Here is a 21536-nt window from a genome sequence, read left to right as displayed (position 1 = left end):
CACTTTAACACACGTTTAGGCTCCTAGAGGACACTTTAACACACGTTTATGCTCCTAGAAGACACTTTAGCACACGTTTATGCTCCTAGAGGACACTTTCACACACGTTTCAGCTCCTAGAGGACACTTTAGCACACGTTTATGCTCCTAGAGGACACTTTAACACACGTTTATGCTCCTAGAGGACACTTTAGCACACGTTTATGCTCCTAGAGGACACTTTAACACACGTTTATGCTCCTAGAGGACACTTTAGCACACGTTTATGCTCCTAGAGGACACTTTAACACACGTTTATGCTCCTAGAGGACACTTTAACACACGTTTATGCTCCTAGAGGACACTTTAGCACACGTTTATGCTCCTAGAGGGCACTTTAACACACATGTTTATGCTCCTAGAGGACACTTTAACACAAACTCTGAGACCTCGGCTGAAGTGTAAACGTTTTATTCCATCATCAATTTTACAACAAACAATAATCCACAAACAGCTGCGAGGAAACACCTCCGCATACGTTATAAAAAATAAGTCGTCGTCACCGTTTCCATGACGATTAAATGTTAATAACCCCCTCTGTACCCCCCTCCTCCTCCGTAGCCTCCTCCTCCTCCTCCTCCGTAGCCTCCTCCTCCTCCCCCTCCGTAGCCTCCACCTCCTCCTCCTCCTCTATAACCTCCGCCCCCTCCGTATCCACCTCCACCTCTGTAACCCCCGCCTCCCCTGTACCCTCCCCCTCCACCTCCATATCCTCCTCCACCTCCATATCCTCCGCCTCCTCTATATCCTCCTCCTCCTCCTCCTCCTCTTCCTCGGTAACCACCACCACCACCGCCTCCGTCAAAGCGTGCCATCTTCGGAGGCCGCGGCCCGTCTCCCATCCTGTGCAGAGAGACGGAGGAGAATCGTTGTTAAAGTGAATTATCACAGATTTAAAGAACTACATCAGTGTAAACTCCTCCTCCAGGGTCTTTGTCTGCACTTTAATCCTCCGTAACCATGGAGACCGTTTTTATAAAGGTAGAAATCCAGGAGAGATGCTAACAGCCGGACGTGGCTAACAGTGGTTAGCTCGGGGCAGCACGGTGAAGGCATTCAAAGGTCTTTTTTAACCACTAATGCTGCTGAAAATAACAGCAAACCTCTGCAGCAGCATGAGAAGAGTCCCTACACACACAACAAAGCACCAATGGGCTCCTTCCACTGTAATGGACTTTACTATGAGAGGAGCTGGTGCAGGGGCCAGTAGGTAAGTCTTTAAAACACTCTTTAATAAACTCTGGATTCACTAACTACGCTGATGCTGCTTTGTTGTGTGGTTAAAAAACAAAATGATCTTAAACGACCTGATGACGTCACAAACGTGTGTGTGTGTGTGTGTGTGTGTGTGTGTGTGTGTGTGTGTGTGTGTGTGTGTGTGTGTGTGTGTGTGTGTGTGTGTGTGTGTGTGTGTGTGTGTGTGTGTGTCTGGGTCTGATCTGGGTCTGGTGTGTGGGGGGGGGGCGGGTCCTTACCTCTGGTTGCTCGCCATCATGTTCATTCCAGCGGCCGAGGGTTTGGACGTGAGTCTGATGAGGTTCAGCAGCTTCTGGTTGGTCGGGTCCATCTGTCGGATGTATTCTGGGTCTTTGGTCACTTCCACCACCAGAGCCTCCAGTCCGGCCCGCAGCGCCGCCATCCCGCCCGCCACCTCGTGAGGGATCCTCAGTTTGATCCTGCACACATTATTGTGAAAAGGTCACCACCCACTTCCTGTGAGACGCTGAATCTTTGTGTTGGTCTGAGCGCCCGGGGTCACTGAACCCAAGACTCAGTCCCCATAGACCCCCATTTTAGAACCAGTCCCCAAAGACCTCCATGTTTGGACCAGGCTAGTTTTTATTTGATTGGAGGTTAAAGTTTGTGAATGATTAGGGGCGTGGCCTCTTGTGTGACAGCTAGCCTCTGGCCCTCACTTCTCCTCGGAGGTAAACGTCAGCCAGACGGACGTACGCCCCTCCCCCCAACGTCACATACATGCCCTTTTTTGGTCAGAGGAAATGAGGCGGAGTCAAAGTCTGACAGATGGAGACTCCTGTAGGGGAGGACGACTGGATCGAGTTAGAGAGAACGGAGCTGACGGAGACGCTGCGTCCGTTGGCTCCGACTCGTGACCCGTGTGTGTCTGAGGTCACAGAGCTCAGCCGTGGTTCCAGGACAAAGAGAGGCGTCGTGAAACCCGAGTGCAGCGTAGAGAGGCTCAAAGAAAGTGGTCTCTACTGTGTTGATGAGAGTCATGTTCATGGTTTCAGAGACGCTGTAGAAGTTCAGAACCCCTGCGCTGTGGTCCAGGTACACCCCCACTCTGGAGGAGCGAGGACCTGAGGAGGGAACCTGCTGATTGTTGCACCACACGTCAAAAGTGTCACAATTTAACGCAAATGATGTGCAATCTTGCCCGAGTGCACAGTGATGCGAGCGCCCTGCTCTGAGGATAAACCCGTATGTGACTGCAACAAAAGCTCCTGGTCCCGTCCACTCCACCTCCCAGTAACAGGGTCCAGTCAGAGCCTCTCTGCTCAGGACCTGAAGGTAACCGGTGAATCTGTCCGGGTGACTTGGATAACGCTGCCGTCCACTCGTCACGGTTGCTCTTCTGTTCCCCTCAGACAGTAACAGCTGTGGGTGTGCCGTGTTTGGATCCAACGAGAGTTCACGTGAATATCTTAAGAAGTCAGATCTGGTCCTGGGTTCTGGTTCTGGTTGTGTCCAAACATCCAGGGGCGTAGCATTCAACCCTGGACCCTGCACAAAGGCCTCCTCTACTGGCGCCTTCTTGCATTTTCTTCTTCTTCTTCTTTTCTTCTTATCGGTGTGGGCCGTCCTCACACTCGCTCCCCGTGGTCCCTCCAGTCCCACGTCGCTGCCCGTCAGTGAGACGTTTGTCCGTCCCTCTGTCAGGACGTCCTGTAGTTTCTCTCTGAGTCCTGACACGGCTGCTGTCACGTCCTCAAAGCGTCTCAGAGGACGGACGTTGATGCTGGATGCAGACGGACTGAGTGGAGACAGGGAGGTGTAGCTGTGTAGAAACTGGCTGTGGTCCTCTGTGTGTGAGAGCTGCTCCAGCTCAGCGTCTCTCCTCTTCAGCTCAGTGATCTCCTGCTCCAGCTCCTCCTGAAGCTCTTTGACTCGACTCACTTCAGTGTCCTGCTGGGATCTGAGCTGCTGCTTCACTTCAGAGCGTCTTTGCTCCAGGAGACGGATCAGCTCGCTGAAGCTCCTCTCACTGTCCTCCACTGCTTCATCAGCAGAGCGGTTGATGGCCTCCACCTCCTGCTGAAGCAGCTTCACATTGTTCTCTCTGTCCTGGATCCTCTGCTGGATGTTGAGTCGACTCCCCTCGACCTCTCTCTGCCTCTCGCTCCTCTCTGCTGCGGCTGAGACCGTGTCGTGGCCTCTGTGTCGGTCCACAGAGCACAGATAACAGATACACTGCTGATCAGTGCGGCAGAACATCTTCATCAGCTCATCGTGATGAGAGCAGATGTTCTCCTGCAGCTTCTTGGAGGGCTCCACCAGCTGGTGTTTCCTGAACGCAGCTGAGTGGTAGTGAGGCTGCAGGTGTGTCTCGCAGTAAGAGGCCTCACACTTTAAACAGGACTGGAGAGCTTTCAGTTTGCTCCCGGTGCAGACATCACAGGCCACAGCTCCAGCTCCAGCAGAGCAGGGATCACCAGGAGCAGCGTGGAGTCCAGTCTTCTTCAGGTCCTCCACTAAATCTGCCAACATGGTGTTTTTCCCCAGGTCAGGCCTCGGGGTGAAGGACTGTCTGCACTGAGGGCAGCTGTGGGGGCCGTCCTCTTCAGCCCAGTGGAGTTTAACACAGCTCAGGCAGAAGCTGTGTCCACAGGGAAGAGTCATCGGATCCTTCAGTAGATCCAGACAGACCCAACAACAGGAGGGTTCCTGGTGCAGCTGAACTCCTCTCTGCTCCATCGCTCCGCTCAGTGTCGACCGTGTGAGCGTCTTATCGAAGCTCCAGGTTTCAAAGATCAGCTTTATTGTTCTTACACAACACCAGGAGGGTTTAAAGGGCGGTCAGCACCAAGACCCACGTGTGTGAAATGAAGCTTCAGTAAAAAGCTGCAAACAACTCAAAAGGTTTTTAGTTATAAAGCTTTTCTTTTGCTCTGGAGTCAGAACTAAACACGGAGAGGTCCAAAAATATCTGAAACAAGCTTCCAGGAAACTGCAGATCTCAGCTCTTTTAAACCACGACTGCATCTAAACTTCTGTTACTGTAAAAATCTGTTATGTTTGAAAAATGACCTTTTATGTGTTTTACATTTATACGTTTTATTTCTCACAATGTTTTATATGTTTTATGTGAGGAGCTCTTTTCCAAAACGCTCTAAATCCAGTTTAATAGTTTACAGGAAAATCACATTTTTGACCCACACATTTGGTTCATATTCATTAATCTTGTCAGAATGGTTTTCAGGCTCAGTCTGAACGTGTTGAACGGACGGACGACACAAAAAACTCTCCCCTTCAGAGCGCCGCCATGTTGGATCGCATAGAACGCTCACTGGATTCTGATTGGTCGAGAGGACGTATCGCGTTCAGGCTAAGGATAGGTTCGGAAAGGAACTGCATCTTTATTTTAAACAAGGAAATAAAGATTCAGCAGAAACTCTGATGAAGCAGTGAAAATGTTCAGTTACAGCAAAGAGGCTCAAACTCATTTATTTAAATCTGGCTTTTATCTCGTTTTGAAAAAGAGCTCTTTATTTATATAAATATAAATAAATAAAGAGCTCTTTATTTATATATATATAAATAAAGAGCTCTTCATATGAAGCACTTTGAATTCCCTCGTTGTTGAATTGTGCTGTAAGAATAAACTTTGTTCTCCATATTTCCCTGATTCTCCCCAAAGACGTAAGAAATAAGAAACTAAAACTATTTTAATAATTGATTAAATAAATCAGTTTTTACTTCCTGTTGGTGACATTTGTCTTTTCTTTGTCTTTCGTGATTTTAAACTTAGTGAAAACTGTCAACAAATGTCATTATTATCCAAATATATAAAGTATTTATATCTGAACATTGTATTTAAATCTCATCTCATCTCCAGCCTCTGGTCCTGGATCAGGTCTCAGGGGCAGCAGCTCCAGCCTCTGATCCTGGATCAGGTCTCAGGGGCAGCAGCTCCAGCCTCTGATCCTGGATCAGGTCTCGGGGGCAGCAGCTCCAGCCTCTGATCCTGGATCAGGTCTCAGGGGCAGCAGCTCCAGCCTCTGATCCTGGATCAGGTCTCAGGGGCAGCAGCTCCAGCCTCTGATCCTGGATCAGGTCTCAGGGGCAGCAGCTCCAGCCTCTGACCCTGGATCAGGTCTCAGGGGCAGCAGCTCCAGCCTCTGATCCTGGATCAGGTCTCAGGGGCAGCAGCTCCAGCAGGGACCCCAAACTTCCCTTTCCCGGGCCACATTAACCAGCTCTAACTGGGGGATCCTGAGGCGTTCCCAGGCCAGTGTGGAGATCTAATCTCTCCACCTGGTCCTGGGTCTTCCCCGAGGCCTCCTCCCAGCTGGACGTGCCTGGAACACCTCCCTAGGGAGGCGCCCAGGGTTCATCCAGACCAGATGATCCTGAACCACCTCAACTGGCTCCTTTCAACACAAAGGAGCAGCGGCTCTACTCCGAGTTCCTCACGGATGCTGAACTTCTCCCCCTCTCTCTAAGGGAGACTCCAGACCCCCTCCTGAGGAAACACACTTCACACGCTTGGACCTGGACCTGGTTCTGTGGGTCCTGACCTGGACCTGGTTCTTTGGGTCCTGACCTGGACCTGGTTCTTTGGGTCCTGACCTGGACCTGGTTCTTTGGGTCCTGACCTGGACCTGGTTCTGTGGGTCCTGACCTGGACCTGGTTCTTTGGGTCCTGACCTGGACCTGGTTCTGTGGGTCCTGACCTGGACCTGGTTCTTTGGGTCCTGACCTGGACCTGGTTCTTTGGGTCCTGACCCAGCTTTCATGACCACAGGTGAGGGTAGGAACCAGGACTGAGCGGTAGATCCAGAGCTTTGCATTGTATTTAAATGTTTAAATATATAAAAAATTATATTTCTGGCTCCAGTGATGTGATTTAAAGCCCCGCCCCCAAAAAATCCTAAACGCTCCAACGCCATAATTCATTCGTGTGGATCCTCACCAGTCGTCGAGCTCCACCACGTCTCCGTCAGAGTTGATCTTCTTGCAGGCGAACAGCAGCAGCTGCAGAGGACTGACCAGCGTCATCCCTTTGGCCGAGATCGCTCGGGTTCGAATCTGAAACACACAAAAACACGCTTGGGTCTTAAGAAGACATGTCTTTGGAACGGAAGCGTAAAGTTAAAGACGGACGCTTCTCACCTTCTCACTGAAGACGAAGAAGGGCGAGGGGTAGGTCATGTCGTGGCTGCTGAAGGGGCAGTTGACGGAGGACTTGTGGATGAGGGCGTTGCGGCCCTCGGTGGTCAGGATCTTCCTCTTCTCTTTGTGGTAGCAGACGTTGGGGTACGAGCCGAAGGTGAGCAGAGAGATCACCACGTCCAGGTTGTTGTCCGGCCCGACCGTGTTGAACATCTGAGTCATGAGACACTCTGACGGGACGCAGGAGGAGACTACGTTAACCATTTGGGATAAAAACAGGCAGGACGCCGCTTCTCAGGTGCGTTCAGGTACCTTCAGGGAATCCAGCGTTGACCAGGATCTCCTTCAGCTGGACTTTGGCCTCCCAGGTCATCCTCAGAGTCGCCATGTTGAGACGTTTGTGTTCACAGAAACGATTTTCTGCGTCCTCGCCGTTAATCCTGAACAGGAACAACACGGCGTTAATGTGTTTTTGACGCTGAGGCAGTTAATGAACACCAAACAGGATCTCTCGCCACCGCCACGGAGGTCACACCCACCTGACGTCGTCCCACGCCTGGAAGACGGACAGCAGAGCCACGTGGTCCGAGAAGCGGCTGCCCGCAAAGTTTCTGTGGATGAAGCCGAGACGTTTGCCCTCGCTGACGAAAGGCTCCGGGAAACAGGTTGCGGCGGAGATGGTGCACATGGCGTCGCCAACGCTGGAGGGGGACACACGGAAACACACAACCACACGTCACGTAAGGGAACAGGAAGTCAGCTGATTTAGGTACAAAGAATAAAGCGGAGAAGAAGAAACTGACTGGAAGATGCAGCCCATGATCATCATCTTCCCCAGACGCGGCTCGATGGGCAGACGGGCCAGGATCCGTCCCAGAGGAGTCAGCTCATCGTTAGTGTCCAGGGCGTCCAGCTCTGACACACACACACACACACACAGGGTTAAATATACTGCAAATATTACTATTATTGTGTGTGTGTGTGTGTGTGTGTGTGTGTGTACCTCTCAGAGTGTGTTCGGCCTCGATGACGGCATCCAGCGGCGGCGGCTCGATGGCCTTGGACAGGAAGTGTCCGATGGCTCCGAGTCTCAGGAGTTTGATGCTCAGAGCGACTTCATGGAGAGGAGTCCTGAAGATCTCTGGAGTCATGTGGGTCTCCAACCTGCAGGAGGAGTCAGGTGGAGGAGGAGTCAGGAGGAGCCAGGGGAGGAGGGGTCGGGGGGGGGGGAGGAGTCAGGAGGAGTCAGGGGGAGGAGGAGTCAGGGGGAGGAGGAGTCAGGGGGGGAGGGGTCAGGGGGAGGAGGAGTCAGGATGAAGGAGGAGTCAGGGGGAGGAGGAGTCAGGGGGAGGAGGAGTCAGGGGGAGGAGGAGTCAGGGGGAGGAGGAGTCAGGGGGAGGAGGGGTCAGGGGGAGGAGGAGTCAGGATGAAGGAGGAGTCAGGATGAAGGAGGAGTCAGGATGAAGGAGGAGTCAGGATGAAGGAGGGCTCAGGAGGAGTCAGGATGAAGGAGGTGTCAAGACTCAGTAGGAGTAAGGATGAATGAGGAGTCAGGAGAAGTCAGGATGAATGAGGAGTCAGCAGGAGTCAGGACTCAGGAGGAGTCAGTAGGAGTCAGGATGAAGGAGGAGTCAGGATGAAGGAGGGCTCAGGAGGAGTCAGGATGAAGGAGGGCTCAGGAGGAGTCAGGATGAATGAGGAGTCAGCAGGAGTCAGGACTCAGGAGGAGTCAGTAGGAGTCAGGATGAAGGAGGAGTCAGGATGAAGGAGGGCTCAGGAGGAGTCAGGATGAAGGAGGGCTCAGGAGGAGTCAGGATGAAGGAGGAGTCAGGGTGAAGGAGGAGTCAGCAGGAGTCAGGAGGAGTCAGGAGGAGTCAGGAGTCAGTAGGAGTCAGGACTCAGGAGGAGTCAGGATGAAGGAGGAGTCAGCAGGAGTCAGGAGGAGTCAGGAGGAGTCAGGAGTCAGGAGTCAGGAGGAGTCAGGAGTCAGGAGTCAGGAGGAGTCTTACTTGTCGAAGCGAGCGCTGCTGCAGAGGTGGAAGCAGAATCCGGCCCGGACTCGTCCTGCTCGGCCCTTCCTCTGCTCCAGGTTGGTCTTTGAGGCCCAGACGGTGGCGTAGTTGGTCATGTTGTTGTGGGACGTGAAGAGCTTCACCTTCTGCCTGTGAGGACGAAGACACGGGTCAGGACTACACCTCAGGACTACACCTCAGGACTACACCTCAGGACTACACCTCCGGACTACGCCTCAGGACTACACCTCAGGACTACGCCTCCGGACTACACCTCCGGACTACCCCTCTGGACTACACCTCCTGACTTCACCTCAGGACTACACCTCCTGACTTCACCTCCGGACTACACCTCCTGACTTCACCTCAGGACTACACCTCAGGACTACACCTCAGGACTACACCTCAGGACTAAACCTCCAGACTACACCTCAGGACTACACCTCAGGACGACACCTCCAGACTACACCTCCGGACTACACCTCTGGACTACACCTCCTGACTTCACCTCCGGACTACACCTCCTGACTACACCTCAGGACTACACCTCAGGACTACACCTCAGGACTTACCCTCAGGACTACACCTCCGGACTACACCTCCGGACTACACCTCCGGACTACACCTCAGGACTACACCTCCGGACTACACCTCTGGACTACACCTCCTGACTACACCTCCTGACTACACCTCTGGACTACACCTCCGGACTACACCTCAGGACTACACCTCAGGACTACACCTCAGGACTACACCCCCGGACTACACCCCCGGACTACACCTCAGGACTTCACCTACGGACTTCACCTACAGACTACACCTCTGGACTTCACCTCCTGACTACACCTCAGGACTACACCTCCGGACTACACCTCCGGACTACACCTCAGGACTACACCTCCGGACTACACCTCAGGACTACACCTCTGGACTATGCTTGAGAACTACACCTCCTGACTTCACCTCCGGACTACACCTCCGGACTACACCTCCGGACTACACCCCGTACTATGCTTGAGGACTAAACCTCATGACTACGCTTGAGGAATACACCTCTGGACTACACCTCTGGACTACGCCTCTGGACTACGCCTCTGGACTTCACCTCCGGACTACGCCTCTGGACTACGCCTCTGGATTTCACCTCTGGACTACACCTCAGGACTACACCTCTGGACTACACCTCAGGACTACACCTCTGGACTACACCTCAGGACTACACCTCTGGACTACGCTTCTGGACTACGCTTGAGGACTTCACCTCAGGACTACACCTCTGGACTACACCTCAGGACTACACCTCTGGACTACACCTCAGGACTACACCTCTGGACTACACCTCTGGACTACACTTGAGGACTTCACCTCAGGACTACACTTGAGGACTACGCCTACGGACCACGCCACAGGACTACACCTCCGGACTTCACCTCCGGACTTCACCTCTGGACTTCACCTCTGGACTTCACCTCTGGACTACACCTCATGACCACACCTCAGGACTACGCCTCAGGACTAAACCTCAGGACTACACCTCATGACTTCACCTCCGGACTACACCTCAGGACTACACCTCCGGACTACACCTCCGGACTACACCTCTGGACTATACCTCCTGACTACACCTCCTGACTACACCTCTGGACTACACCTCTGGACTACACCTCCGGACTACACCTCAGGACTACACCTCCGGACTACACCTCCGGACTACACCTCAGGACTACACCCCCGGACTACACCTCAGGACTTCACCTACGGACTTCACCTACAGACTACACCTCTGGACTTCACCTCCTGACTACACCTCAGGACTACACCTCCGGACTACACCTCCGGACTACACCTCCGGACTACACCTCCGGACTACACCTCAGGACTACACCTCTGGACTATGCTTGAGAACTACACCTCCTGACTTCACCTCCGGACTACACCTCCGGACTACACCTCCGGACTACACCCCGTACTATGCTTGAGGACTAAACCTCATGACTACGCTTGAGGAATACACCTCTGGACTTCACCTCCGGACTACGCCTCTGGACTACGCCTCTGGATTTCACCTCTGGACTACACCTCTGGACTACGCTTCTGGACTACGCTTGAGGACTTCACCTCTGGACTACACCTCTGGACTACACTTGAGGACTTCACCTCAGGACTACACCTGAGGACTACGCCTACGGACCACGCCACAGGGCTACACCTCCGGACTTCACCTCCGGACTTCACCTCCGGACTTCACCTCTGGACTTCACCTCTGGACTTCACCTCTGGACTTCACCTCTGGACTACACCTCATGACCACGCCTCAGGACTACGCCTCAGGACTACACCTCAGGACTACACCTAAGGCTACACCTCAGGACTACCCCTCATGACTATACCTCAGGACTACACCTCTGGACTACACCTCTGGACTACACCTCAGGCCTATGCTGGAGGACTTCACCTCATGACCACGCCTCCGGACTTCACCTCAGGACTACACCTCTGGACTACACTTGAGGACTAAACCTTCAGACCACGCCTCAGGACCGTACAGACCTAAAGTCAACGCGGACACACTCACTTGCAGGAGTCGATGACGTAGACGACGTCGTTGATGGTGATGCTGGTCTCTGCGATGTTGGTGGACAGAATCACCTGCAGGTCAAACACCACGTTAATAAACAACAACAACAACAACAACAACAACAACAGACCGGATCGACCTTTAAACACATCCGGATCCTTTTGTGATAGTTTAAAGGAGTTCAAAGAGTCGGACCTTCCTCATGTTGTCGGGCACCGGTTCAAACACCCTCCTCTGCTCCTCTCGGGGGACCTGCGAGTGGAGCGGCAGGATCCGGTACCGGTTACTTCCTGGAAACATCAAACGACAACATGAGACACAAACACAACCTCCATCACACGGACTCAGACACACAGAAGTTCAGTCCCGTCCACCTGAAGTCACTTTGAGTCTTTGTGTGGTTTTGTAACTATTTACAGTTGTTTTACATCTATTTTTCAGTTGATTTATGTTTATTTGAGGTCATTTTGGGTCATTTATAGTTAAATATGTATGTTTTTAATCGTTTTGTGTCCATTTTCTTGCATTTAGCGTTTACTTTATGGTTGTTTAACATCTATTTACAGTTGATTTATGTTTCTTTGAGGTCATTCTAGGTCGTCTGTAGTCGATTTTTTGCTGTTTTGCTTCTCTTTGTTGTTGTTTTCCATGTATTTTAAGATGTTTTATGGTCGTTTATAGTGAAATATGTATGTTTTTAATCGTTTTGTGTCTATTTTCAGTCATTTAGCATCAGTTTAAGGTTGTTTTACATCTATTTACAGTTGTTTCATGTTACTTTGAGGTCATTTTGGGTCGTTTATAGTAATTATGTGTATGTTTTTAATTGTTTTGTGTCTATTTTTAGATATTTTGCTTCTCTTCGTAGTTGTTTTCCATGTATTTTTAGATGTTTTATGGTTCTTTGTGTCTCCTTTTGTTCATTTATGCTGATTTTCTTGCATCTATTCAAAGTCATTTGGCAGGTTTTTGTAGTTGTTTCATGTTTCTTTGAGGTCATTTTGGTAGTTTATAGTAATTATGTGTATGTTTTTAATCATTTTGTGTCTTTTTTCAGTCATTTAGCACCATTTGGTGAGTCTGGGCCGCGGGCCTGTGCCCGGTAGGCCGGTCAGGAGCCCGTCCACGTTGATCTCCCTCTGAATCTCCAGTCTCTCCATCACTCATGTAACACAGGTGAATGAGTTCAGCTTGTTGTGGAGCCCTTCAGGTGTTTCTGTCTCCGTCTGCAGGGACGAGGCTGCAGTCACAGTCTCTCAGGCGGTGCAGGGACGTACCAAAGTGGGGGTTGGTCTCCAGGTGCCTCTGCATGGAGAAGATGAGGTTCCAGCCGGGCAGGAAGATGAGCACAGCCCCGGCCACCTTCAGCGTCTCGATGTACCTCAGGAGAGCCTCCACCAGCTCGAAGGACGTCTCCTTCTCGTTGATCTGAGCCATCGAGCGCTTCGTGTCCGGCGTGTAGTCCGGCCCACAGATCAGGTTACAGTTGGTCTGCACGCAGGGGGAGAAAACACGCGTCACCGAGCTGCAGCAGCGTTACGATGTCTGACAGCGAGGGACAGGACTGCGGCTCACATCCTCCTCGCCTCCCTCCTCGTCTTTTTCTTTCTTCTTACGGTCCATCGGGGGAGGGACGAAGTTGGTCATCTGGATGCAATCTTCCAGGAAATACTCTGTTTAAAACAAAGATCCGTCACTGACTGCTGCAGAAGCTAAACGTGCACACACAGGTGAGGTCAGGAGGGGGCGGGGCTACCTTGGACGGGGAAGGTGCGTCCAAACACCTCAATGATGGGCGCGTTGAAGAAGTATTCCCTGAACATGGTGGTGTCAATGGTGGCCGACATGAGGATGATGCGGACCTCGGGGTAGGTCTGAATCACGTCCCTGAGGACCACCATCAGGAAGTCGGTCTGCACACACACACACACACACACACACACACACGCAGGGTCAGACTGGACGCAGACCACGGGACCCTGAGTCTGTCACACACTGACTCACGTTGATGTCTCTCTCGTGGATTTCGTCGACGATCACGTGACTGATGCCCCGGATTCCTGCTTCCAGCTTTCGCAGCAAAACACCTGAAACACAAACACACACTCGTCATCATCCTGCACACGCACAACAGCAGCGCACACGCACAACAGCAGCGCACACGCACAACAGCAGCGCACGCGCACAACAGCAGCGCACGCGCACAACAGCAGCGCACACGCACAACAGCAGCGCACACGCACAACAGCAGCGCACACGCACAACAGCAGCGCACACGCACAACAAGGGAACCTTATGTTTATCTTGTTTCACAGCTGTTTGACTCTGATGCGTTCATTTATATTCAGATGGATCAGAACTCCTCCTCACACTTTTCAGGACTTCACTGTGTCTCCGTGTCTCAGGCCCCTGTCCCGCTAAGCTAAGCTAAGCTAAGCTAAGCTAAGCTAAGCTAAGCTGAGCTAAGCTAAGCTAGTCGTCTCTGTAAACTGTGTTGTGATGAAAGAAACTGGTTTTACAGATGTTTGGCTCCATCTGCTGTTGTGACTGTTGACTCTGTGACTCTGTCTGTGGACGCAGGCACTTTAATAAAATAACGGCGTCTTATATCCGGGAGAACACGGTTCATTTCCTGTCACGGCCGCGGTGCCGTGGTTGGAGTCTGTTTACGTACCGACGGTGCAGAAGAGGACGCTGGCGTGCGGTCGAGGCAGGACGGACTCGAAGCGGACGCTGTAGCCGCAGCTCTTCCCCACATCCTCTCCTCTCTCGTAGGCGACGCGCTCGGCCACCGACACGGCGCTGATCCTCCGCGGCTGCAGGAGGAAACAGGAAACACACGCCACCACGTCAGCGAGGAACATTAAAAACACACTCAATGTTACGACTGCTTGGTTTTTATGCATCTTTACATAAAAAATATTTTTAATCATGGACTTTATTGACTCCTTCTGTAATCTACGGAGGGCCGAAGCTAACAACTATTAAAGTAGAAATCCAGGAGAGATGCTAACAGCCGGACGTGGCTAACAGTGATTAGCTCGGGGCAGCACGATGAAGGCATTTAAAGGTCTTTTTTAACCACTAATGCTGCAGAAAATAACAGCAAACCTCTGCAGCAGCATGAGAAGAGTCCCTACACACACAACAAAGCAGCAATGGGCTCCTTCACTGTAATGGACTTTACTATGAGAGGAGCTGGTACAGGGGCCAGTAGGTAAGTCTTTAAAACACTCTTTAATAAACTCTGGCTTCACAAACTACGCTGATGACGCTTTGTTGTGTGTGTAGGGACTCTTCTCATGTGTGTGTGTGTGTGTGTGTGTGTGTGCGCGTGTGTGTGTGTGTGTGTAGGGACTCTTCTCATGCTGCTGCAGAGGTTTGCTGTTATTTTCAGCAGCATTAGTGGTTAAAAAAGACCTTTGAATGCCTTCACCGTGCTGCCCCGAGCTAACCACTGTTAGCCACGTCCGGCTGTTAGCATCTCTCCTGGATTTCTACCTTAATAAAAACCGTCTCCATGGTTACGGAGGACTAAAGTGCAGACAAAGACCCTGGGGGAGGAGTTTACACTTTAACAGCAGCCTAAACTCTTCAGGCCTGTGCGTCATTAACACGTGTCTTGAAGAGTGCGTGGGGCGTGCACCGTAAATAAAGATGGACGCCTTACAATCGTCGACTCACGGACCTGAATAACGGCGACGGGTCGACCCGGAGAGTCCTCAGTCGACTGCAGCCCTGACGTTACTCTGAAGGATTATTTACGGAGTGTTGACGGATCGGTTACCTGGGTGACCACGATGTTGCAGTCGGACGCCTTGCCTCCCTGGATGAAGCGGTCCAGGATGTACTGGGGCACCTGGGTGGTTTTCCCGCAGCCCGTCGCTCCTCTGATGATCACCACCGAGTTGTTCTCCACGGCGCTCATGATGTCATGCTCAAACTGTTTGACGGGCAGCCGCTCGCGCTCCGCCATGATCTGAAAACACAGTTAATGTTTAAACTTCTCCACCTTCTGTTCCCTGAGTCGACGGAGGAGAGGAGCAGAAGGTCCGTCACCTTCTGCAGACATTCGTCGTGCTCCTGCTGGTACGACAGCTCGCCGCGCAGGTCCTCGCTGATCTGCTCCGGCGTGCACTGCAGAGGGGTCACAGGAAGCACGGCTCAGTGTTGTGACATGAAAAACAACAGTGTGAAGCGTCTCCGTCACCAGAACACACACTCACGTAGGCCAGCGGTCCCTCGTCGATGTTGCTGCTGGTCCACGGGTTCCAGTTGACCTGCGGGGGCGACCAGGGGACGACCCCGGCGCCGCTCTGACGCTGGGACGGCTCAAACGACGCCATCTTCCCCTGAACCAGAGACACTTTGGTGGACGGGTCCTCGGGCTGAAAGGACGACAGGAAGTTAGACACTCGACCCTCAGGTCAAAGAGACGGGGGTTCTGACGCGTGCGAGTCTCCACGGACAAGAATTAACTCTGAGCCGCGGAAAAGTACGAATTAAGACGAAAGGAAATGATTCATGAGCCACTTTCATAACGACCCTGAAACATTTCTGCTCCTTTCCTGTGGCGAGCAGCAGAACACGTCCCGCAGCGACATCGTGACGGTGAGTTTGGGACGCCGGCGCCGCCGCCTCACGCCACTGTGACCAAACTGTGAGGAGACTCTCAGAAATAAGTTTCTCTCTTCTCTAGGACCCGTGCAGCAGAGCAGAAGCCCTGATGAAGCGCTCAGTGCGGGGTCTCAGCTGACTCACCGGGGGGGGGATGGCGACCCCGAGCTCCTGGACTGTGGCGGCGAGCTGCTGCTGCAGGTCTGGAGTCACGCTGACGTCGAACGCCTCCAGCTGGAAACCAAACACACACACACACACACACACACACACACACACACACACACACACACACACACACACACACACACACACACACACACACACACACACACACACACACACACACACACACACACACACACACACACACACACACACACACACACACACACACACACACACACACACACACACACACACACACGAGGACAGAGTGAGAGACTGCAGCGGGTGCAGGGAACAGACGGGTGTTCTCCGGGTGTGTCGGGGTCTCACCGTCTCGCCCTCCTTCTTCTTGGTGACGCCCGAGTACGCCTCCAGGACGCCCAGGTGGTACAGCTGCCGCACCAGCGACAGAGCGCACGACTGAGCCGCCAGCTTCTTGTTGGAGCCGTGTTCTCGAGCCGTGATCCCTGCAGACACACGGAGCAGCTGCTGACACACACTCCTAGAGGACACTTTAACACACGTTTATGCTCCTAGAGGACACTTTAACACACGTTTATGCTCCTAGAGGACACTTTAACACACGTTTATGCTCCTAGAGGACACTTTAGCACACGTTTAGGCTCCTAGAGGACACTTTAACACACGTTTATGCTCCTAGAGGACACTTTAGCACACGTTTAGGCTCCTAGAGGACACTTTAGCACACGTTTATGCTCCTAGAGGACACTTTAACACACGTTGATGCTCCTAGAGGACACTTTAACACACGTTTATGCTGTTTAAAGGGGAAATGCGGTGCAGAGTGGAAGAAGACAGGAAGAAGAAGGAGCCTTACTTCTGCCCAGCTGCCTCACGAACAGCTGCATCTCAGCGATGAAGCTCCTGCACACACAAACATCACAACTTCACTTCCTCTGCGCTTTTAAAAATAAGACGAGAGAAGCTCAAAGTGAGGAGCGACGGACTCACCTGCAGGAGGCCCGTATGCTTTTCTGCCAGACTTCTTGAGATTAAAGAGCAGCGGCAGCAGCAGCAGCAGCTCTGCCCTGCGGCGACACAGCGACACCAGAAATCACAACCGGCCCGAGCTGCACCCACGGGACCGCGTTAGTGCACCTAAACACCGTCCCGTGTCTTCATCAGTGAGAGGCTGTGAGTTCTGGTGTCACCGTCACCGACTGATTATTTCATCCTGTTCCAGGTGTTTCCAGGACTGGAACACTGGTTCTGTCTGGATTAATATAACCTCTGATTCTCTAATATTATTAATAATCATCATAATAATCACAGTGAGATCTCTGTGGTGTGGCCGACACACTCCGGAGGTCTCTGGCTTCAACAGCAGTCCAGCAGAAAAACATACAGGAACGTCCCGACCCACTTCTCACCTCCACACGTGGGATTTCAACGACCAATCACAGCGGCTGCGTCTCCGAGCGTCACGCCGACGCAGCCGCTGTGATTGATTGAGCGACATTAAAATAAAACATATATATGAATGTAAAGATGTTGTGTTCTGCTGCAGACCTGTTGTGGTCCGGTCCCACTTGGCTGTACTTATACTCAGCGCTGGTTTTCTCCTTCTGGAAGAACTGGTTCAGACGGGCTTTGGCGTTCTCCAGGGTCCAGTTTCCGTGGAGGTTGGCGTTCAGGTCGACCTCCTCCGACTCCAGAGTCTGCAGATTAATAACACGGAAATAAACGTTTAAAAAGGAATAAAAATAACCCTCTTTAGCATTTAGCTTAGCACAGTGCCACTGAACATGTCCAAATATGGTCATGAGTGGTTCCAAGATGCCAAACCGAAGCTTCAGACGGCTGCGTGCGTCTCTCCAGTCTGAATAAACAGGAAGTGACGTACCGCCTGAGCCTCCTGCTCGTCTCTCCGGGCGTAGTACTCCTTCAGGTTGGCTCCTCTGTCCCACTGAGCTCCTTCTCCTCCTCCTCCTCCTCCTCCTCCTCCTCCTGCTCCTGCTCCTCCTCCTCCTCCTCCTCCTCCTCCTCCTCCTCCTCCTCCTCCTGCTCCTCCTCCTCCTCCTCCCCACCCAGAGTTTGCTCCTCCTGAGTATCCGAGTCCAGTCACTCCTGGCACCGGCCGGCTGCTGCGGCCTTCCCCCTCTAACAACAACAACAACAAACCCACAATTATGAGCCCTGAAAGAAAACAGTGTGATCACAAACAGACAAAAGATGATGACAAAGATGCAAAATGACTAAAAATATATGCAAAACCTGCACAAAAAGATGCAAAATGACTAAAAATAGATGCAAAATCAGCACAAAAAGATGCAAAATGACTCAAAATAGATGCAAAACCAGCACAAAAAGATGCAAAATGACTAAAAATAGATGCAAAATCAGCACAAAAAGATGCAAAATGACTAAAAATAGATGCAAAATCAGCACAAAAAGATGCAAAATGACTAAAAATAGATGCAAAACCACCACAAAAAGATGCAAAATGACTAAAAATAGATGCAAAATCAGCACAAAAAGATGCAAAATGACTAAAAATAGATGCAAAACCAGCACAAAAAGATGCAAAATGACTAAAAAAAGATGCAAAACCACCACAAAAAGATGCAAAATGACTAAAAATAGATGCAAAACCAGCACAAAAAGATGCAAAATGACTAAAAATAGATGCAAAACCAGCACAAAAAGATGCAAAATGACTAAAAATAGATGCAAAATCAGCACAAAAAGATGCAAAATGACTAAAAATAGATGCAAAACCACCACAAAAAGATGCAAAATGACTAAAAATAGATGCAAAACCACCACAAAAAGATGCTAAATGACTAAAAATAGATGCAAAACCAGCACAAAAAGATGCAAAATGACTAAAAATAGATGCAAAACCACCACAAAAAGATGCAAAATGACTAAGAATAGATGCAAAACCACCACAAAAAGATGCAAAATGACTAAAAATAGATGCAAAACCACCACAAAAAGATGCAAAACCACCACAAAAAGATGCAAAATGACTAAAAATAGATGCAAAACCACCACAAAAAGATGCAAAATGACTAAAATAGAAGAAGACACAAAGTGGAGACGAGACCTTGTTCAGCTTTAACCACCAGGTGAGGCGGCAGAGGACCGCTGGAGGGGAGGCTTCCAAAGACCCCGTCTCCTCCTCCTCCTCCTCCTCCTCCGTCAGGCTGGTCTCCTCCTGGAGCGCTCACCTGGTGACGAAGAAGGAGAGGAATGAATGAATGTGAATGTGTGTGTGTGTGTGTGTGTGTGTGTGTGTCTGCTCGTGTGTGTGTGTGTGTGTGTGTGTGTGTGTGTGTGTGTGTGTGTGCTTGTGCGTGTCTGTGTGTGTGTGTGTGTGTGTGTGTGTGTGTGTGTGTGTGTGTGTGTGTGTGTGTGTGTGTGTGTGTGTCCAGCCTATAAAATAAATAAGACAACTCGAGGAGTTCTGACCCCAAAGGCCGGGACCTCTGCTGCGCTCATCTGTCCGATGCGGACCAGGTAGTTGACGAAGTCCCTGGCGGCGTTGGTCTGCGCGTCCTTCTTGTTGGTGGAGTTTCCCATCCCGATGTAGTCGTAGGTGTCCACGCGCACCTGAACGCAGCACAGTCGGGGTTAGAGGAGGTGAACGAGAGCACGTTCCACTAAACATGAGGAAACTCACCTCACACATGAACTTCTGACGGTTCTTGTTCCCTGCAGCTCGGATGTCGTAGCTCGGCGTCAGCTTCTTTTTCCCGCACCAGGCGTACAGGAAGTTCTTGATGTCGGCCATGTTGGACCGAAGGAAGGGGAGGGGCCTTTAATCTGGGGAATACAAAACCAACCCGTCAGTTCATGAGCAAACAGGACGCTTTATGTGCTGTAGTGATAGAAGTTCAGCTGGTGTTCACTCACACCAGGTCCAACCACTGAGGGCGCCCTCCCACTGTGCCTCCGTCCCGTGCCCCAGCACGTGTCACGGCTAAAGTCTGGTTCCTTTGACCAGTGTGAGTGCAACCGTACCACGTCTAGGAGCGGCACGCTTGCCGTCCACGGCCCGTTTGGGAGAGGTGGGCTTTAGTAAAGCACGTTTGCACGTGTACGAGCACGAGCGTGCGCACGTGTACGAGCACGAGGCCTACGGCGGCTCTGAGGTCATTTCCTGTGCGCCTGTTGGGACGTAGAAAAAAGAAGGAGGGACCATGCGCGGACATTTCAAACAATGGCGGTGAAAGGTTCACGTTGGTGTGATGCGGAGGTGGAGTGTTTACTGCAGATTTGGTCGATGAAAAGATTCAAAAACAGTCGACAAGACGCACAAAAACTCCGAGGTCTACGGAAAGATCTGGAAACAAAGCCACGCATCGCCATGACGTCATCAATGCGTGTGACGTGTTACGGCGTGATGACGTATAGGCAGCAAGAAGCATTCTCCGAGGCCCAGGTAGTGTGAGTACAAACGGGCCTGGAGGGGGGGACAAGGACCCTAAAGCACGGGGCACGGGACGGAGGCACAGTGGGAGGGCGCCCTGACTGTAGATGCTTATTGGTCTGAAACTGTCGACACTTGATTTATTTTTGGTCGTGTTTCTCTTAAATGATGTGGTGTGTGTGCTGGGGCCCTTCTGTGTGGAGTTTGCATGTTCTCCCCGTGTGCGTGGGTTTGAATCCCGGCTGGGGCCCTTCTGTGTGGAGCATGTTCTCCCCGTGTGTGCGTGGGTTTTCTCCGGGTTCTCCGGTTTCCTCCCACAGTCCAAAGACGTGCAGGTGTTGGGTTCATTGATGACTCTAAATCACCCGTAGGTGTGAATGGTTGTCTGTCTCTGTTCGTCTCTATGTGTCCTGTGATAGACTGGCGTCCTGTCCAGGGTGGACCCCGCCTCACGCCCGATGTCAGCTGGGATCGGCTCCAGCACCCCGAGACCCCGACAGGGACAAGAGGCTGAAGATGAATGAATGAATGAATTTTTGCTTTTAGTTTTTAGTGTGTTTTTCTTTTTCCCACTTTATCTCCTCAGGTCGCTTGTTTCTGGGTCACTTGTTTGTTTGTTTGTTTTGTTGTTTGTTTGTTTGTTGTTTGTTTGTGTTGTTGTGAGCGTGTCGTGTGACGTGGTCGTCGGGGGAACAGATGGATTCATGTCGGTGTGTTTTTCTTTTCTTTCCTTAAAACAGACGAACTGCACCTGAACTAACCCTGAGTTTGTGTCTCGTCTGAAAAAATAAAATAAAACAAATGTGAAAAATCTTCTGAATAAGATACTTTTTTATGATTTTTTTTACGAAACTTAAAGACTTGTTTTTGACTAATACATTTTTTAAATTATTTTTATTTTATTTTTTTTAACTTAAAGGCTTGTTATTGATTAATATATTTAATAATCTCAGAGGAAAATTAATAATTACGAACAATTTAGAAACGTTTCAAACTAAAATTCAATATTTATAATTCTGTGTTTGTTGCAGCTTTATTAATGTTTATTTTTATTTTTGTTTAGCTTTATTAAGTAGCCTAGCTCACTCTGAATAACACTCTCGTTAAGCTACAAACATGCTAAGCTAACGTTAGCTTCTCGCTAGCTGGCGCTGCTAGCATGCTAGGCTAACATTAGCTCGTTGCTGCGTAGCGATGAATAAATGAAACATTTATCAGCGCGTGAGTGAAATATTAAAACAGTATTTTAATTAAGTACATAAATAAATGTCTGAATATTTGTGTTATTACCAAATATCAGGTCCGGTCAGCTCACAGTTCCTCCACACAGACACCGGGGCTTCGCTCACTTCCTCCCCGAGGATGATGAACG

General features: G+C 50.9%; 2 protein-coding genes across 2 annotated transcripts; both read right to left on the bottom strand.

Annotated features, from left to right (window-relative positions):
• Nucleotides 1–563: 563 nt before the first annotated feature.
• On the bottom strand, nucleotides 564–21536 carry dhx9 (DEAH (Asp-Glu-Ala-His) box helicase 9; the record flags this gene model as incomplete). Its single annotated transcript, XM_083928559.1, has 29 exons — nucleotides 21455–21536; nucleotides 19415–19557; nucleotides 19204–19344; nucleotides 18839–18962; nucleotides 17817–17889; nucleotides 17633–17720; nucleotides 17299–17447; nucleotides 16607–16653; nucleotides 16099–16235; nucleotides 15745–15834; nucleotides 15210–15371; nucleotides 15043–15120; nucleotides 14771–14962; nucleotides 13658–13799; nucleotides 12988–13070; nucleotides 12740–12896; nucleotides 12559–12656; nucleotides 12261–12474; nucleotides 11179–11273; nucleotides 10981–11054; nucleotides 8403–8555; nucleotides 7397–7557; nucleotides 7197–7308; nucleotides 6933–7094; nucleotides 6706–6833; nucleotides 6394–6623; nucleotides 6194–6309; nucleotides 1515–1715; nucleotides 564–882 (listed from the first exon to the last, which is right to left on the bottom strand). Exons 2-29 carry the CDS (start codon nucleotides 19523–19525, stop codon nucleotides 564–566), a joined length of 3837 nt encoding a protein of 1278 aa, XP_083784685.1. The 5' UTR covers nucleotides 19526–19557; nucleotides 21455–21536.
• LOC310957395 (tripartite motif-containing protein 16-like) lies at nucleotides 2101–3930 on the bottom strand (the record flags this gene model as incomplete). The annotated part of the gene is made up of 1 exon (XM_083927942.1): nucleotides 2101–3930. Exon 1 carries the CDS (start codon nucleotides 3898–3900, stop codon nucleotides 2101–2103), a length of 1800 nt encoding a protein of 599 aa, XP_083784068.1. The 5' UTR covers nucleotides 3901–3930.

The sequence above is a fragment of the Echiichthys vipera genome (assembly GCF_963691815.1).
Source record: "Echiichthys vipera genome assembly, chromosome: 15".
NCBI lineage: Eukaryota > Metazoa > Chordata > Actinopteri > Perciformes > Trachinidae > Echiichthys > Echiichthys vipera.
This window is presented reverse-complemented; position numbering and strand designations above follow the sequence as displayed.